The sequence below is a fragment of the Mytilus galloprovincialis genome, chromosome 9 (assembly GCF_965363235.1).
Source record: "Mytilus galloprovincialis chromosome 9, xbMytGall1.hap1.1, whole genome shotgun sequence".
Lineage (NCBI taxonomy): Eukaryota > Metazoa > Mollusca > Bivalvia > Mytilida > Mytilidae > Mytilus > Mytilus galloprovincialis.
In genome coordinates, this window is record NC_134846.1 from 24,577,570 (window position 1) to 24,597,163 (window position 19,594).

The window sequence follows — 19,594 nt, forward strand, 5'->3', positions numbered from 1 at the left end:
TCGCGGAATTTTATTTTATTTTTATTTTGTTGGTTTCTCCGAGTTCTTGTGCATTACTTCTTTTCATTATGCATCCGAATAAGAATAAAAGTGATTTTGTCTTTTTTTAATTGCAATTTTTAAAACAATAAAATCGGCAAAGGGTTTACAAATAGGTTTCAATACATGTGGATTTACGTGGGAAGTATATTGTAACAGCCATTTTTTATGTACACCACGGAGTCTGCGCTAAGTATAGATATATCGAGAATTTTATCACAGTGTTGTTTACAAAGCGAAAGAAGCACGTCATATTAGAATGAAAAATACAATACATGTATCATACCTATTTTCAAATAGATTGATAAACATCTTAAATCTAGAGGTCAAACAGATACCATGATCTGAGGTAATAAACCCTCATCTAAAGTGCATCTCTTAAATTGTCTCAAGTACTTTAAACTTAATGGCCATGTAGAAAACTTGCAAATTAAGAAGCTTGCAAGTAATAAATGCCATATCTTTCTGTCAGCTGAAATAAGAACCATGTCTTCATGCTACATGCTTGTGATCATTATTCATTTCCATTTTTTTTTTTTACATTCCTCAAAACAACAATTGCAGTATCAAATTTATTCTGTTTATTATGTTTCCACAGAATCTGGGTTTTGAGCTTGAGTTGAGAGAGCTCTGGTAATGAAAATCTGTATTAAGAAGAATACAAAATGTCTTAACACTTATATGTATCATATAACTTTTTTTAACTGACAATTTTAGCCACCTCAACCTGCATTTTCTTTATATTCCTTGATGACCAACATTACAAAAAAAATCAACAGGCACTTGACATGTCTAAAGTACTATGTTTTCCCAATAGTTGTCAAGTTTAAGTTGCTAATTTCTTCATGTGACTGAAATAGTCATCAAAGAACAAACAAATACCCAACACATGTAAAACTAGTAGTCTTTAATTTTTTTCTGACCCATAAAAAAATGAACACTAGTTTACATACAATGAAAGGCTTCTGCCATAATGATAAGAGGAAAATAAAAGTTGTTTCAACTACCTAAACCTGAACACCTGCATATTAAATTTTCTTGAGAAATTGCACACTTCATCAGCGGTAATTAAGGAACAGTAATTTTTTGCATCACACAATGCACATGCCAACTGCAAAATATATCCCATTATTCAAATAAAGGAAGATTTTTTTTCTTGTTTTTGAATTAGTCATCATACAGTTGTGGTTTCTTAATAGATAACTTAACCACGATAATAGGTGTTTAAATCAGACTGAAAATACGCTTATTGCCAATAAAATGATACACAGATCTACTAAGCAGTTAAACAGTCAAATCAGTTCAATAAGTAACATGAATATCTGATAAAGAATAACAGTACCCTGGCCATGGTTTGCTGGTAACTCCCTTAATACAACTATTGCACATGTGCCAAATGTAGAGCAGGAACAACCTACCCTTCCAGAGCACCTTAGTTTTCCTATCCAGTAATTGTGTTTTGAGGATTTGTTTGTCTTTTCATTTTTTCAGCTGTGGAGCAAGGTTGTTTTTCTTCGACTTCTGATTTTGACTCTTCCATCTCTTTTTTGCACCAAGTTACATTGTATATGATAGTAGGTCAATAACAAAATGTAGTATGATAAATACTATAAATGTTTGCACCTGTCCTAAGTCAGGAATCTGATGTACAGAAGTTATCGTTTATTTATGTAATTTATACTTGTTTCTGGTTTCTCGTTTTTTAAAATTTTATATAGATTAAACCCGTTTGAATGGTTTTACACTAGTAATTTTGGGGCCCTTTATAGCTTGTTGTTTGGTGTGAGCCAAGGCTCCGTGTTGAAGGCCGTACATTGACCTATAATGGTTTACTTTTTTTAAATTGTTATTTGGATAGAGAGTTGTCTCATTGGCACTCACACCACATCTTCCTATATCTATATATAGCCATGAAATTAAGTACCGGTACTGAATTGTTCCAATAATTTCAAATGATTTTTTAATAAAGTTCAGGCAAAACATCTACAATATTAAAGTGACAGATGATGATTGAATGATTGATTAATTGTTGGTATTAGACACCACTGTAAGTACGATTGACAATATCTGACCTCATGGTGTTTACAGGGCAAGTATAATAGTGGATGAACTACAGTAACTTTGAACACTCAGCCACCAATTGCTTAGGCCCTTGATAATGAACTGACCACAGAAGCCAAACTAATTGCCCTTTTGACCAAGTTAGATAATTAGGTTATAAAAAGTATGTTTTCTACATGTGACAGTGATTTTTGGTTTTTGCATGGGCAAGAATAATTATATACATGTACACTTCTCATGGAGATCAGCAAAATAATTGAAATCAACAATACCTTTTATTGACTTAATGTAATGTCAGGCTTATTTTGATGACAGCATTAATTAATATTTTTATTTTTATCTTTGACAATGCCAAAATAAAGGTTTTAGTAGAGGTTTTTATTATAATTGTTGGTCACAATAATAATGTTGGCAATATGACCTTTCGCACTACTAGGGTGTAAAACACCAATAATCAATTGACAAAATATCATTGTATTAAAGTATTATATATATTTTAGTATATATGTCGTGTACATTTTCAATGAACTAGTATACATTTTTATTTAGGGGCCAGCTTATTAAGGCCCACCTCCTGGTGTTGGATTTTATAGCTGCATTGAAGACCCATTGGTGGCCTTCAGCTGTTATCTGATCTTTGGTCTGGTTGTTGTCTCTTTGACATATTCCCCCATTCCCATTCTCAATTTTATCTCTGAATTTTAATTGGACTTACAAAATCATAAAGTATATATAATGTTATACATGTACTATACATGCATATACACACTATCAATGCAAACTTTACTCAAATAAGTGTAATACAGGTACTCTATTAGCATATATTTGAATCATATAAAAAAAAAAAACTTCTTGTCAAAATTTGAAGAAAAAAATTCCCAAATCTAAAACACTTCATCAATATGTTGTAAAACCTAACAACAATACTATAAGATAATATACAGCTAAGGAATGACGTCATGAATTAATTTCCTACTGTGATTCTACTTTAATTCAAATCAATCTTCAATATACTTTATATTTATATACATGTACACCCATATAAATATATACTTGCTAAAACCAATAATTTCTATAGACCTTGAATATATCAGTTGTACATTTGTACATGTAGGTGTCAATGAAATTGATTTTACCTCTTTACATCTGTGAGAATGTACCTCTGACATGTCTGATGGACTAATTATAGAATTATTCACTTGAAAATTAGTGACTGCAAAATTTATTCTTCTCTTTAAATATTTGAATTGACAAAGTACACATGTTTCTATTTTACAATGAATAAAACCTACAAAAACTGTACTTAAAAAACACTCTTAAAGAGGAGCAAGTTCTAACAAGTATAAGGATAAACTGCACTGCTTAAAATTAAAGCAATCCTCAAAGAAAAAGAAAAAAATAATAGATATAAATGATGTTCACCATAAAACAAAATGATACTTCGGACCTTACTCGGAAAAGTACTTAAAAAACAATATTCTAAAAACAGTTTTATATTGTATTGTAACAAACCTACATGTAACATAATAAAAGAAACCTGACCATAAAAAAACTCATCAAAGTTACCAGGCTTGTAATATGGTATACTAGATGCATGATTTGTCAAATGAACATCAGACTGCAATAAGTTTGGAAGTCAAATCAAAATCATAGTTGAGGTGTTTAACACTGAAAATATAGTTCTGCAGGACAGTTTAATAAGAAGTGTTTCAGAAAGACATGTATTCCTCAGATACTCATGTATACAGGTACATGTACATACCTTGTCATTGGTCTATTAAAGTCATAAGAAACCTCAAATTAAAAAAAAATCATGCATATGTTTTTTTTATAACTAAATGGATAGTTTTCTTTATACAACTTATGTACATATACTTTTTTCTGAGGAAAATTCCTTAATTTGTCCACATTTAGAAGAAGTTTATTTATTTTTAATTGCTTGCTTCCAGGAAGCAATTCGCCGACATATTTTCCGTATGCATAGTGACCTGAGCGTAACCCTCCTTGTAAGAATCCGGCGATCGCAATACGCATGAATCTGTCATTAAAATAAACAATTATCTGATTGTACATGTTAAACACGTGCTCAATACCCATGCTTTTTGTTATTTATTTACTATAAGGTGACAATCCCTAAACTTCGGCTTTAAAACTCGGCATTTAATGAGCAGCCACATTTGTTAAATCATAACAAACAGAGAGAAAAAAAATGACGATTATACGATATATTTGTGTAAAAAATGACAAAATCGAGCACAGAGTTTTAAGTTCATGATATATACATGCACTGGTTCAAGAATTGGATAAACATTATTTTTCACCACTCACTGGTTTCATATGACTTTAACTACTACATGTAGCATGTACAATATTGAATGTTGGTGTTTTTAGCACAACTTTTAAGTGTTACTTTTGGCCAATTTGTGGCAGCCAGTTTTTTATTGGTGACTCCCTTAGGAAGCCAGAGTGCCTGGAGAAAACCATAACCTACCTACGATAGGAAAACTGACAATCCTAGTCAATTAAGATTGGAGTCCAGTGCACCTGCACCAGCAGGGTTCAACTCACAACCTCAGTGTTGACTCAGGCTAGTGATTACAGTAGTACTTAGACCACCTTGCCACAGAGGCCCCAGCATGCACAATATGTCAGTCGATTACAACCTACATGTACTTGAAACAACACAAAACAAGAAAATCAGCAAGATATTTGAAAACCAATTTTACAAAAACAAAAATTGTGCCAGTCAAAAACATAGGAATACATGTATATACATGTATGGTAAAAATATAAACATAAACACTGATACTTATCAATTGTTGTTTGAAAAATCATGTTAAGTATACTTGTCTCATCAAAATATATGTACTTATACAAATGTTTATATGCATGTACGGGTAAATAAGGTCAAGGTCAAAAGAAAGTGATGGACTGACTAATTTTTAGCATAAGCATTCACATTGTAGGTTATTAAAGAAGTACATGTATCTTGGTCTAAAAGTAATACTTCAAAGGTATTTTTCTTTCAATTTTGTGGCATACAAGGAAAAAAAATGAGATTTTTACAATTGGGCAACTCTATATATACATATGTTTCTGTTTTTAAAATAAATAATCTATATACCCTCAATAAAATATTGACACAGAGAATGAGATACGTCTCGCCTTTATGTAATTTAATTTGAATCTGATAATGCAATTGTTGAAATTAAAATGTAAACATGTTAACTATACTTATATTAATATTCTAGAATGTCAGAACAATTTTTATAACATCTGTACGTCATGTCTTTTCAATGTTTATAAAAACATAACCCATAACTTTATTGGACGAATTCAACTTTAATATTTTCCAAATATAAGATTATTAGATAAATCTACATAAAGCAATATATTTAATGTTTAAGATATCTTGACATGATAACATACAGATCAAATATCATCTTTCAATCGTGTTACGTTGATATGAATCTTCAATCTTCATGTCCATTCAAATAATTATGAATTTTTATCAGGGTATGAAAATTTGTCATATTAAATCTTAAAATGAAACATATCTTTTCAAATATCAGAAAAAAACATTTAATGATTTATATTATTACAAAAAGTGCACTGATGATATCCTTTTGAAATATAATTGTGGTGTACACTTGCGTCTTTATGTTAAGCTATTGAATTGTTTGAACAGCACTTCAGCGCTTGATACCAAGGAACTCGGAAGATCAATCAGGATTGTGTAAATTATAAGAAAGACATTGTCTGTGACGTAAACATTTCAAGCAGGTGACCTTATATGTTACCAGATCGGGATAGGTCTATATTGGATCTGTATAGTATCTCGGATAATTTTAATCAGTAAATCCTAAAGGATGAACATTAAATCTTGAATAAATATAAAAAATTACACTTCCTTTTGTAGATACCAAGACAACTCCAGTTCAAATATTCTGCCTCCTGGCATAGTACTTTATATCTAGTTTGAATGGGAATGAAATCCATAAAAAAACATTTTATGACATGCTGAAGTTGATGTGTGCAAACCTTTTTTCTGCATGAGATACATTTGAAATATACATGTAACGACTGTTTCACCTTACTAATAATTTTTGCTCTAAAGTCTTCTAAATAAACTGTTCATAAAATCATGCAAACCAAAACTTAAAAGTAATTTCTCAAAAACTTATATTTTACATATATGTCCATGTAATTGTGCAGATATAATTATGAATCATGAGTTACCAGTATATTATGCACCACATCTTTTCTTTTCCATTGTAATGTTTGTCAGTGATATTGTTCAATGTTGGCTTTTTTTAAAACTACCTCTACCCTTTTTTAGTGGGAAAATATGCGTCATTTTTATCAAACTGGGAAATTTATAATAAACCATGAATTTGACTGGAACTTCAATTTGCAGACCTCCTTTCAAGAGCTAAACCCTCATTCGAAATAAGACCCCTTTATTATCAGTGATGATAAATAAATAGACCCTCAAATCTGCACACATAGTCACTTTAGGCATGAAAAATGTTTAGATGAGTGTTTTTCAGTTTGTATTCATGCACAATTACTACGGAGACTGCTCTGTTCGGGAATAATTTTAAGCCATTTTTTTTCAAATTGGGATTATTTTCCAGGGGAAAAAGCCTTTATTCTCCAGTAATTTAAGGCAAACAAAATCACTGAATTTGTACATGTATTTGGATGTCACTGCTAATTTTTTTGCATGCAAGATAAATGTAAAATTTGTGGTATATTCATCAATTAAAAAGTATAACGTGTGCATTGTACATGTATTGTCCTTCCTTTTATTATATATATATATATATATCAATTATTTTGTACATCAATCAGACCCTAGTTTTCTCTAATGAATTGTTTCAAAATTCAATGTCATGTCCTGGGCCTTTCATACCTGACTTCTGCGGTATGGCATGTACTCATTGTTGAAGGCTGTACAGTGACCTATAGTTGTTAATTTCTGTGTCATTTGGTCTCTTGTGAAGACTTGTCTCAAGGGCAATCATACTATATATTCTTATTATTACACATACTGCAGTAGACATACAAATACATCATAAACTGTTCATTTAAACTGTATATTTATCATTAATTTTAAGTTGTGCTTAATATTTAACAGTTAAATTTCTGAAATAAAAATACTTTGAGATCTTTAAGTAAATTCAGTTAATATTAGGTCAGTCTTATTAAACATCTAAATGTTCTAACCTAGAACTTTAAACTAAACAAAACAATTATATATATAATAATTGAGTTTTTAAAGTAAACATTTAAAGATAGAATACATGTACTTATTCATGTGGAGATATTTCAATTAAACTTATTTTCTTTGTGCTTGTAAACTTGGCATCAAATGTAAACAAAGAAATTCATTTTTGCTGTTTAGTTTATTTCTTTCATTCATAAAGATATAAATTTCATATCTACACTACTGTACATGTGTACATGTATAAAAAGTAAATCTAAGTGCATGAAACCTCTTAATATTAAATGGAGACAACTGACATTTTTACCCTGAATTTGTCTATCAACAGTAACTGGATCTGGACTTTTATATATATATATATATATATATATATAAGTACGTCTGATTCAGTGACAACTCTACAACAGATGTATCCATCGGATCGCCATCAATGATGGTGATACATGGCTGTGTACATAATGTATATACAACTCGTCTAAACATCAACCCAACAATGTTTGATCTGTAAATTTGCTTTCGAAAATTTTTGGTTCTTCCCTCGCCGGGATTCGAACCCATGCTACTGTGATATCGTGACACCAAATCGCCTGCACTGCAGCCGTCCCGCTAGACCACACGACCACCTGGGCTCTCAATAAAAAGAGCTTTCGCTGGCCGTGTGTTACCTTTCCTCGTCAGTTTTAATCTAGCGGCGTACTACAGTACATGATATATAAGGCATGAAGATGTTATTGTTACAGATCAGCTAAATTATCTATAGTAAAGGATCCTACAAATTAATGTCATATACAGTCACAGAAAATAATTATATTTATAAGTACGTCTGAGTCAGTGACAACTCTACAACAGATGTATCCATCGGATCGCCATCAATGATGGTGATACATGGCTGTGTACATAATGTATATACAACTCGTCTAAACGAGTTGTATATACATTATATACAACTAGTATATACAACTCGTCTAATCTATATATATATATATATATATATATATATACAGTGCAGGCGATTTGGTGTCACGATATCTCAGTAGCATGGGTTTGAATCCTGGTGAGGGAAGAACAAAAAATTTGCGAAAGCAAATTTACATATCTAACATTGTTGGGTTGATGTTTAGACGAGTTGTATATATCATTGTAGTATTTACAATGTAAGATAATAAAAACAGACTAAAAGAAAATGCACTCATTAACCTAATCTTTACAAGTGCAATTATTTTTGCTTTGATATAAGATACTGTATGTATGAAATTTGATTTCACCCTTAAATATCAAAGTGACATACATTTATATTTAAACACTAATAATTTAATACTTTCCTTCATACAAATGGTCAAAAACAATGTGTCATGGTTGAAAGTGCTCTTTCATTCTTTAAAATGGAGCATTTAACACTATCTTAACATTCAAATGTTCAGTTATTTATAGCACCTACTAGTAAAATTGGACTTTCAAATGCTGGCATGCATGTCAAGGTAATCGTATAATGCCAAAATTTGAACCAACTTTAACATAATTTTTCTACATCTGAAGGAAAACACTACAATTTTCGAAAAAAAGCGTTTAAGAAATTTTGCATTTAAAAAAAACCTATTCATATGCATGAACAACTTTGACAAGAAAAATACACACATTAATCATCATAAAATGTGCAATGAGGAATTTGAGTTTTTATTTAATACCTACATGTACTATATCAATTAATAATTTAAGTAACATTGGTACTGATTATGTTGATATACATGTAGGTAATTATATAAATACAATGAAATAGAAACCAATACATGCTATAGAAAATACTAGAACATATTACCTCTAGCTGTCTTATGGTGTTTGGTGTCATGAGGTTGAAATCTTATTGATGTACCTGCATTGTATACTATACTAATTATACATATATTGTACCCCATGTTTACTTGTATTCATCATGTTCATATATGAAGGTGCACATACATGTATTACATGTATTATATGAGCAGTACCAAGGCAAGTGCTGTTGTAGCTGTACAAAACATGTGATTTCTATATTGAAGTTGAATTTTCTACTATAATATGAATCAGCAGGTGTGATTTTATCTCCCTATCTATGTCTGACATCAGAAACATTTTACACACTTATAAAATACTCAATTTATGTGAACAAAGTTTTTAACAAAACTCTTCTGTAAAAATTACTTTATTTATTATGCTTTTGCTTTGCCTGCAAAAATAATTAAAAGATCAAGTTGTTTTTGAGAACAGATATGAGCTACAAGTAAAGTACAAATATATCCATACATGTAGTTAAGTGAAAAAGTGCAAGGATAAACATTTAAAAATAAAAACATGTGGTATGATTACCAATGAGACAACTCTCCACAAGAGACCAAATGACACCGTCTGCACCAAAAACTTTTTCAACTACTAGTCTGAAGACCAATATTCTGACATTTTTCTTATTGGTCCAAAGTTTTGCAAAAACTTACTAGTCTGAAAGAAATTTTACTAGTCTGGGGCATCGGACTAGTGGCTAACCATGCAGACTGTGACACAGAAATTAACAACTACATATAGGTCACTGCACAGCCTTCAGGGATGAGTAAATTAAAACCCATATCATATACTGTACATGCGTAGTCACCTACATTTGTATAAAAGGACCCTAGATTACTGAATGCAAATGTACACATACATTGTTTACACTTTGAAGTTAAGAATGCACTATATTTATAAACATGTACCTTGGTATATTTATGGTAAACAGAATTTTTATTGAACAGATCTTGATCGATGACATAAAAACAAATTGACTAAATATTATGAAATCTGTATTGTTCCTTTCAGCCTTCAGGACCGTTTAATTTTTTTATTACAATAAAGTAGCATGATAATATTAGAATTGACTTACATTATAAGTGTAGCATTATTTTTTCTCAACTTAGTTACATTGTATCATACCTTGTGTACATTTTGTACATACATCATCCCATGTACTGTACATTTTGATAACACTTTTATGTTTTAATATTAATTCAGTTGTGAACTATTTGAGTAACTGGGATTACACATTAATGTACATGTAAATGTATATGACTCATCAGAAGAAGCTGGAACTAAAATTAATGAGACTCTGGAGTTACCCTAAAAATATCCCACTGAGGACCCTGTATACATGAACACATGTACATGTAGGTTCACTAAAGTAAAAAAATGTATAGAAATGCATATTTATTATTCCTTCCTCCTGGGCTTCTAGAATCTTACAGTAAGACCTATGTTGATAATGCAGAAGACATATGTCCCTTTGGTTCTCTATTATTATTTCATGTGCATGTACATGTACATGTACATTATACATGTACATTGTATGCAGCTACATTTAGATTAGTTTCTCATTATACATGTACATTGTATGCAACTACATTTAGATTAGTTTCTCATTATACATGTACATTGTATGCAACTACATTTAGATTAGTTTCTCATTATACATGTACATTGTATGCAACTACATTTAGATTAGTTTCTGTTGGAGCCAATTAAGCAGGACTTAAATCCAATGCCTCATGGACATGGTACAATGTAGTGAAAGTGCTATAGTCTCAGTACATTCAAAAACCTTTGGAAAACCCTCTGAAGGGTTTGTTGATGGCCTATATATGTAAATGTAAAAATGGAGCTAATTATGCAAGGAAAAATATACGGCTTTAATTGGATGATCATGATCATGAACCTTCTAAATTTGATTATAAAATTAAAAACTGGTGTAGTAAATTTCAACTGCATGTTTATTCATGTGCCACCTGAATTTATTTTTTTTTTGTTGTATTTATAAAAAAAAAAAAAATGTTCTATATATTTAACACAACTTCATACAATTTGATGAATTTCAATAATTTTTAGTATGAGTTAACATTGGTGGTAAGACTGCAGTCTGAAATGACAAGAGTTTAACTTCATATTTTGAACATGTATCCTCTTCTTATGGGTTTTCGTACTGTCAAGAAAGCATTGTGAAATCACAATTTTCATTAAAAAAGCATGCATAGTAGAGTTCATATGAAGTACCACATATGATCTGACCATACACGTACAAAATGTACATTCATAAATTTGCATCTGACAAGTAACATTTGTATAAAAAAAAAAACATACTTCAGGTGAGTTTTGTAGTCCTTATAATTATAATTTTGTAAAATAGAATTATTCTTAGTTGTGTAAATGCTGCAGTCAGATCGGTATGTAGGGGTTTACTCTACTTTCAATTGTTTACAAATATGCGACAATTCGGAAGTCCTCGCACTTTTACTTTCAATATCGACAAATGATCGACCTACCTTGGAGCATTTGCTCCAATTTCTTTCTGTCAACACGAAATCTCTCCTCGATAAATCCAGGTTCAAGTTCATCTTTAATATCCTGATTGTTTTCATCACATATATCTGTTGGAGACTCGTTAATACTTCTTGAATCCTTCATGTTATCCGAGCACAACGATAAGTGATCTGCCATTGCATCTCTGCTGTTGTCATTGCCACTTCGAGGCTCCGAACCGTAAACGGTTTTTCGTTATTTTCCGGAATATTTTTTGTAAGAATAGACAGATTTCCCTAAGCAAACTTATTAATTAAAATGACCAAGGCTGAAACCCTTGAAGGCGGTTGTATACAAAAAAGCAAATTGTTGTTATACTTGAAATAAAATAAAGCTTTATCTTCATCCTATAAATTTTAAACAGAGGCTGTTTTGCCTTTTTTAAAGACCGACTATTAAAGGCAAACAAAAGGTTTTTTTTCTTTTTCTTAGCATTATGATCAGCAAGGCCAGCGATGCTCATGTTTTCAAATGGTACCAAATTTTTATTTTATGTCTTGAACTTGGGTTTCGTTAACCAAAAAAAAGAGAAAATTAAAGATTAAGCGACAATCCCAACACAAAACTGGACTCGGTGATCTCAGTAGCTCCGGAGGGGTCAGGCTATAAGTCGGGGGCAGATTCATGCAGCTCATCAAGAGCTCCCCTTGTGTTGCTCCAAAATTACTTATTCAATGATGATTCTCATTCAGTAATGCCATAATTCAGGGCAAGCACATGTATGTGGTTACGGCAATTGGGATGTTATCTGTGATTGATTATCTGAAACTGAGACTACTATATGTTTGTTTTTGTATAATTTTGCATACATCTTTACCTGTTTGAACTATAAGAGGATCAACGCTAAACTGAGAGAGCGACTTAACTTCCCATACGTTTATACAAGTTTCCAATGCTAAGTTATGCTATGTTTTTTAATGTCAGTTACTGAAAATAATTTATAAAATATAACTATTTAGCGGGTTTGTAATAACATGAGCAACACGACGGGTGCCACGTGGTGGAGAAGGATCAGCTTACCCTTCCGGGGCACCTGAGATCACCCCCAATCATTTTGGGTGGGGTTCATGTTGCTTAGTCTTTAGTTTTCTATGTTGTGTCATGTGAACTATTATTTATCTGTTCCAAGTGTTCTGTGATAAGAAGAGATTCATTTTTATCTGTAAAACTTCATTAGGTACGATAAGTTATAATCGTTTATTGTTAAAGACTGTAGTTTAACATTACATATCTATCTGGTTTTACTCTTTTGTTGAGTTACTATCCTACTGTGTTTACTGAAAGACAATATCTTCTTCGATCCTCATGATTACCTTCAAGAATATAAAATTTAGCCTTCTGTATGTATGTGTCTTTCCCAAGTCAGAAGCCTGTAATTCTGTGAGTGGTTGTCGTTTGTTGATGTGTTACATATTTTTTTATCGTTAATTTTTTTGTACATAAATTAGCCCGTTGGTTTTTTTTCATTTGAATTGTTTTACATTTGTCATTTAGTGACCTTTAATAGCTGACTATGAAGTATGGGCTTTGCTCATTTTTGAAGGCAGTACGGTGACCTGTAGTTGTTATAATTTCTATGACATTTGGTGTCTTGTGGAAAGTTGGTCTCATTGTAAATTTAGCTTGAAATATTCTCTATCCAAGCCTTAAAGGTTTTTTTACTATCATTGTTTGATATATTTTTTTCGTTTGGCCTTCGCACGAAGTGAGAAACACAATGGCATATGGACTCGGAAAAGATCACCCAAAACGATATTGGATAGCATACAAAGAACGGTAACTCAATTCAGTATAAACTAATATCCGCTTGACTTCGTGTATGATATAACAACTAATTTTAAAAACTTGTTGTCGTCACTCAGTTTAGTAGTAGTAGTATATATTAAATTTCTAAGGCGTGGGTCACGTAAATGTGTTTTTATTTGTATATTTATATTAGTGTATATCTACCTGGCACAATATACAAATACTGAACAGAATGGTTTGAACTTGAAGTCTCTCATGTATCTATCTATATATAACTATACCTGAGTAAAGAAAGGTAAGTTTCTAATCTTTAATGTATAAGGAAATAATTTATGTTGAAAATTTTGATGTTGTAATCAGTATTGCATATTTAAATACTTGTCGAGTAAATAAAACTAAGGTACATTTCCAAATTTGATATAACTAGCATTATAAATACATGTATCAGTATCTTTCGGTGATGGTCTTTGTCTCTTAACTAGTACATAATAGCGTACGACATAAAAGACAGAAATGTTTGACTTCCTTATACTTGAACAAGGATAATGGAATGCTGATAAGGTGAACGAAGATAAAACGAGCTTTCTTTAATTTCCTATAGTTAAATCATTTGCTTAGTGTGCCTGGATTCAAACTTATGCTATAGGCCTCGGGAAATCGCGACAACACCGCATGCATTATGTCCATCGCTCTGGATCACTCGACCACCTATATATTTAAATATATATATATATATATATATTACACTGAAGAGATTTATCCTGCCGAACTAACTTAAAATAAAGCTAATACTAGCAATGCACACTAACCCTTCCTGGATCTTAATATGTATGGCTTAATACAAAAATTTATGATAAAAGAGATGTTTTTTCATTTCCTATTGTTAATTATCCATTTTTAGATGGTAACGTTAACGTTCCCTTTTGTTTACACATCTCAACTTGTTCGATTCGCTCGTGTATGTTACAACGTATTTGATTTTAACGATAGAAATCTGTGTATAAATGAAAAATTATTACACCAGGTTTTTCGATATCACAAACTAGTCAAAACATTTACTTCATTTTATCATCGACACAAGAACATTATTCTTAAAGATAATTCAACTTGCTAATACGTTCAGGTATTTTCCATCGAATATTTTATGGTAATATTCTTAACAAAGCACAAAAATGTCGGCATTCACATTAAAAGCTAACCTAAATAAAGATAAAGATAACAGCATAAACATGGAATATCTCATATTTACAAACAAAAAAGATCTCTCATGACTGTTCCATAAAACGAGAATATATCAGGAACATGTAAATATATGTTTTCCTAAGTGTATACAGTTATTTTGTTATGCATATTTGAAAAAAATACCTATATGGTCAAAATACTCATATGGTCCGCCTGTTAATAACCATACGAGTATATACTCATATGGTCCGACCATACGCGTACGATCGGACCATATGAGTATACGCATTATGGTCATGACCATACGCGTATGGTCCAAATACTCATATGGTCCGGAACATGCATATACTTTCAATAATATTTGTTTCAAACTCTTTGCCACACTATATATATTTTGACGATGACAGAAAATTGCTGATAAAATGTCTGCCTTTAGTGAATCCTGGTGATGAAATGTTGGTTTAAAAAAAAAGCAAGGCTTCAAATTTAAAGTTGTTGTGAAACTGCCTATTCCAGAGGTGGCGTGATTCAGATGTGGATACTAAAAAATCCAAAAAGCTTTTAAAGTACATACAATCTAAGCCTCATATCTTCACCAACATCTTAAAATTGACAATGAGGGTCGGTTGAAAACAAAACCTTACGACCAAAGAGATGAATTCTGCTTCCCAATTGTGAACTTTCCAAATCTATGTAGCAACATCCCAGCAGCACCTGCATACGGAGTATATATCCTCCTATTGATACGATATTCCCAGGCTTGTATTTACTGTCATGCTTTCCTTGAGAGATGATTGTTGCTCACAAGGAAGCTATTAAACCAAGAGTTCCAAATGGTGAAGCAAAACTAATTTCTTCGTAAGTTTTACGGACGCTTTCACGATTTGGTTGACCGTCATGGAATATCCGTTTCACAGATGATAGCGGATATGTTTTTAATATCTTAACTACAATATCCTCCCCTTATAACGAATGTGACCTACCAAACTAGACTTGTTACCGAGTTAGACTAGTACTAACATGATCAACACGACGGGTGTCATATGTGGAGCAGGATCTGCTTACCCTTACGAAGCACCTGAGATCACCCTTCTTTTTAGCCATGGCGTTGTCATCGTCGGCCAAAACCGCAATTATCATGCCCTTTTCAACAATGTCTTCAATTGTATTATCATTTGTATTGCATTGGACTTCATTTATTTCGGAATTGGAGTTATCATTTTGGATCATTTTCACTCTTTTCGAATCTCCTATAAATAGCGTTTTATCACACTCGGTGATGGCTCCATTTAAACAATTATCACAGCAATAGCACGATAAATGTCGGACATATAATCATCTAAACTTAATTGTGTGGACAGGTTTTCGAAAAAACGATAGTTCAAAATAGAAAAAATGCACTATAGCCTGTATTTACGAACAATATAGAACTTATTGATTGCATCGCTAGGAATATAAATGGTATACAAATTTTATTGTTTTCAATATTCAGACGCAAAAAAGTAAAATGGACGAGGATTCCTCGTGTTGCTACGGATGTTGTCTTATAATAATAACCTTAACTATTGATTGCCAAGGAAACGATCGATACTTATACTCGTATGTACACAACTTCAGGTGAACTAAACATTTGGTTCAGTCGATTTTTGTGTTTATTTGTGATTCCTTTGTCTGAAGTAAGTACTGATTTTCTAATACACATTTGTATTTAATATGATTTACGCATAACCATTCTAATTGTAATGCACATACATATGATATTTAATTGTTTTTGTCAGTCAGCACTGACCATTTTATGTATATCAGAGATATCCATCATATATCAATGCTGGAAATGATATATGACAATGGTCAACTTATTCAGCCAGTATACCACTTTTCTTTAAGCCCCAAAGAATGCGTTTCATTACGGAACATCTGTATGGTTAATTCTAATCAATTCACCGTCTTCAGTTACAGGCAACTGTCCTTACTTTGTCTGGAGAAGTTATGAAACGAGTTTTCTTTAGTGCAATACATTGCATATTTGTAAAATCGCGAGATAACTCATTTTACCAAAATAATGAATAAATCGGGTTAAATTCTACTACTCCAACTATATGAATATTTCATCTTTTTAAATTTTCAGTAAAGTCGTGGATAAATAATGGAGTCCCGAGATTGGCAAAATGGTAGATCACTACCCGAGAGAATGTTTCACATGTTAAATCACCAATTGATGTGTGATGTCACCTTCTATGTTGGAACTGACAAGAAGGTCTTCAATGCTCATAGATGCATGCTCGCCAGCGCTAGTCCTGTCTTCTACAGTATGTTTGAAGGACCAATGGCAGAAAAGGGAGAAATAACTATTCCCGATCTTGATAATGAAATATTCACACATCTCGTGAGGTAAATTAGATAAAAGGAGACGAAAGGAATACGACAAACAACACAAAAACGTAAATACTGACAATGCATTTTGATTCAAAACAATAACACAATTCCGTCTTCAGCAAAAAAAAAAAAGTGTTCGTTTTTATACGTATGTAGCTCGAATTCACAAAGTCTGAACAAGTAACGATAAACGTTATCCGAGATGTTCATTAAGTGTATCTCATCAACACCAAAATGTGTAAATTAAATGATAAATGAACACCACCAGTACTGAGCCATCCTCTTTTCATCTTGCATAAAACAAATTTACATATCTTTTAAGACCTTGAATATTGAAAGGTTACAGTGGAACGCACATAAATCAATTATAACAGTTCGAACACTATCGGTATTACAAATGACGAAAAAAAAAAACCCAGCACTTTAAATAAAATTCTATTTATGTATTGTCATTTTGTTTATTTTCTTTGGTTACATCTTCTGACATCAGACTCGGACATCTCTTGGACTGAATTTTAATGTGCGTATTAGTATGCGTTTACTTTTCTACATTGGCTAGAGGTATAGGGGGAGGGTTGAGATCTCACAAACATGTTTAACCCCGCCGCATTTTTGCGCCTGTCCCAAGTCAGGAGCCTCTGTCCTTTGTTAGTCTTGTATTATTTTAATTTTAGTTTCTTGTGTACAATTTGGAAATTAGTATGGCGTTCATTATCACTGAACTAGTATATATTTGTTTAGGGGCCAGCTGAAGGACGCCTCCGGGTGCGGGAATTTCTCGCTACATTGAAGACCTGTTGGTGACCTTCTGCTGTTGTTTTTTTCTATGGTCGGGTTGTTGTCTCTTTGGCACATTCCCCATTTCCATTCTCAATTTTAATCGTAAATACATGTATCTGATCATCATGATACATACTACACGGTGCTTTGCTTTTGCGCATTTCATTTGCGCCAAAAAAAATCTTTCATTTGCGCCACAAACAATATTTCATTTGCGCAAAAAATAAAACCTTTCATTTGCGCCAATTAACAGGTAAATACAGGTAAAAATAATAATAATAAGACAGTTTTGTTTGCAATAAAACATCTTCCTCAGAAATCAATCTCATTAAAAAAGACAACCAATAGTACAGTAACTTTATAGTGTTTAAGACAACTATCATGCATAACTTTAATGTTGAAAAGGAAAATGGGGACAATATCACACATGTTGACCCACCCTTATTCCGTAGCCTTTAGTTTTAGCCTTGCTTTTAAAAATTTAGCAAATCTTACAGGGAGAAATATCGCATAGCTCGTCTTACAACATACTTATTTGGAATTTTCCAAATAGGAAATAAAACGTATGTAAATATAAAACAATAACTATTTTTTTTTTATGTTTGTCAGGTTTATGTACACTGACCAGATAGAAGTAAATACATCAAATGTGAAAGGTTTATTGTATGGAGCTGAAAAATATATGTTACAAACTGTCAAGAGTGAATGTAGTCAATTTTTATCAACGCTCATAGATGAAGATCACGCTTGTGTTGTATTACAAACGGCAAATGACTTTCACCTTGAAGAATTAAAACACAAATCCTTGCAATACATTCATCGTCATGGAAAACAATGTTTGGTATCTGAAAGTTTGTCATCTCTTTCTCCCGAATGTCTTAAACTCGTTATCGAATCGGATAGTTTAAAATGCAAGGAAGACTTCATATTCGAACAAGTTGTAAAATGGGGTGAACATAAGTGTGGAGACAAAGATATGCCGTTGACGGACGATCATATCAGAGAATCTTTAGGAGATATTCTACATGACATACGCTTTCCCTTAATGGATCGTAAGTACTTCACACATCATGTATCAACTCGCCATATATTGTCGTCAGATGAAATAATACGAGTATTTCAATCTTTTGATGGTATAAATGTCGAAAAATTTCCATCGAAATTACGTCTCCCAAATCCGGTGAAATTTTATAGATGCATCGCAAATGAAGGTCACCAGAGTTGGACTTTAGATGGTTCAGTTGATTCAATAGAATTTTCTACAGATTTTGACGGGTTACTTTTAGGAATAATTGTATTTGGGTCAAAAGATTATAAGGGCGATCATGATATAACAGTTAAAATCATTCAGTTCTTTACAGTTTTGACATCAACAACCACATCCATATCTTCAAAAGAAGGTCAAGAAATTTATGATATTATGTTTATAGATCCAGTCAAACTAACTAAAAACGTACGATACACAATTCAATTGTGTATGAAAGGACCGAAGACCTTCACAGGCAAGAATTACGCAACACGGATAATGGAAGATGATTTGTCAGTCACGTTTTCGTTTGGTGTATCCTCATTGAATGGTACCAATGAAACAAGTGGACAAATTCCTGGGATCATCGTCGGGAGGCAACTTGAATAAGCAACATATAGAGACTACAAGAAGATGTATTGCTAACAAAGGATGAATAGTATCTGAAACTAAACATTTATATTGACTGTATGTTTGTTGAGTCATTGTAATTTGGAACTGAAGTGACTACAGGACAGATGCATTACTATATTAACTAACAAAGGATGAACACAGTATCTGAAAATAAAATATAGACTGTA

The 19,594-nt window shown here is 32.0% G+C and overlaps 2 protein-coding genes across 5 annotated transcripts in view; one reads left to right on the plus strand and one right to left on the minus strand.

The window, feature by feature from the left end:
* LOC143044683 (protein bicaudal C homolog 1-A-like) overlaps nt 1-11,845 on the minus strand; it is a 73,605-nt gene extending 61,760 nt beyond the window's left edge. For all 3 annotated transcript variants that reach the window (XR_012968758.1, XR_012968757.1, XM_076216747.1), the window contains exon 1: nt 11,647-11,845. Coding sequence is in view for 1 of the 3 variants with exons in the window: in XM_076216747.1 (XP_076072862.1) it covers nt 11,647-11,821 (175 nt within the window). In the remaining 2 variants the exon portion in view is untranslated. The remainder of the gene's footprint in view (nt 1-11,646) is intronic.
* A 1,719-nt stretch (nt 11,846-13,564) lies between these two features.
* On the plus strand, nt 13,565-19,594 carry LOC143044684 (BTB/POZ domain-containing protein 6-like). Of its 2 annotated transcripts, none has more exons than XM_076216748.1 (3): nt 13,565-13,724; nt 16,740-17,002; nt 18,377-19,594. In XM_076216748.1, exons 2-3 carry the CDS (start codon nt 16,758-16,760, stop codon nt 19,401-19,403), a joined length of 1,272 nt encoding a protein of 423 aa, XP_076072863.1. In that variant the 5' UTR covers nt 13,565-13,724; nt 16,740-16,757; the 3' UTR covers nt 19,404-19,594. The 2 variants fall into 2 exon arrangements, with proteins under 2 accessions (XP_076072863.1, XP_076072865.1); XM_076216750.1 differs by lacking the exon at nt 13,565-13,724 and adding an exon at nt 16,049-16,287.

Excerpts from the sequence above, each read along its gene's own strand:
- LOC143044684 (XM_076216748.1), top strand. The coding sequence starts at position 16,758 with ATGGAGTCCCGAGATTGGCAAAATGGTAGATCACTACCCGAGAGAATG. Across the intron at positions 17,003-18,376 it reads ATATTCACACATCTCGTGAG|GTTTATGTACACTGACCAGA; the intron begins GTAAATTAGATA and ends TATGTTTGTCAG.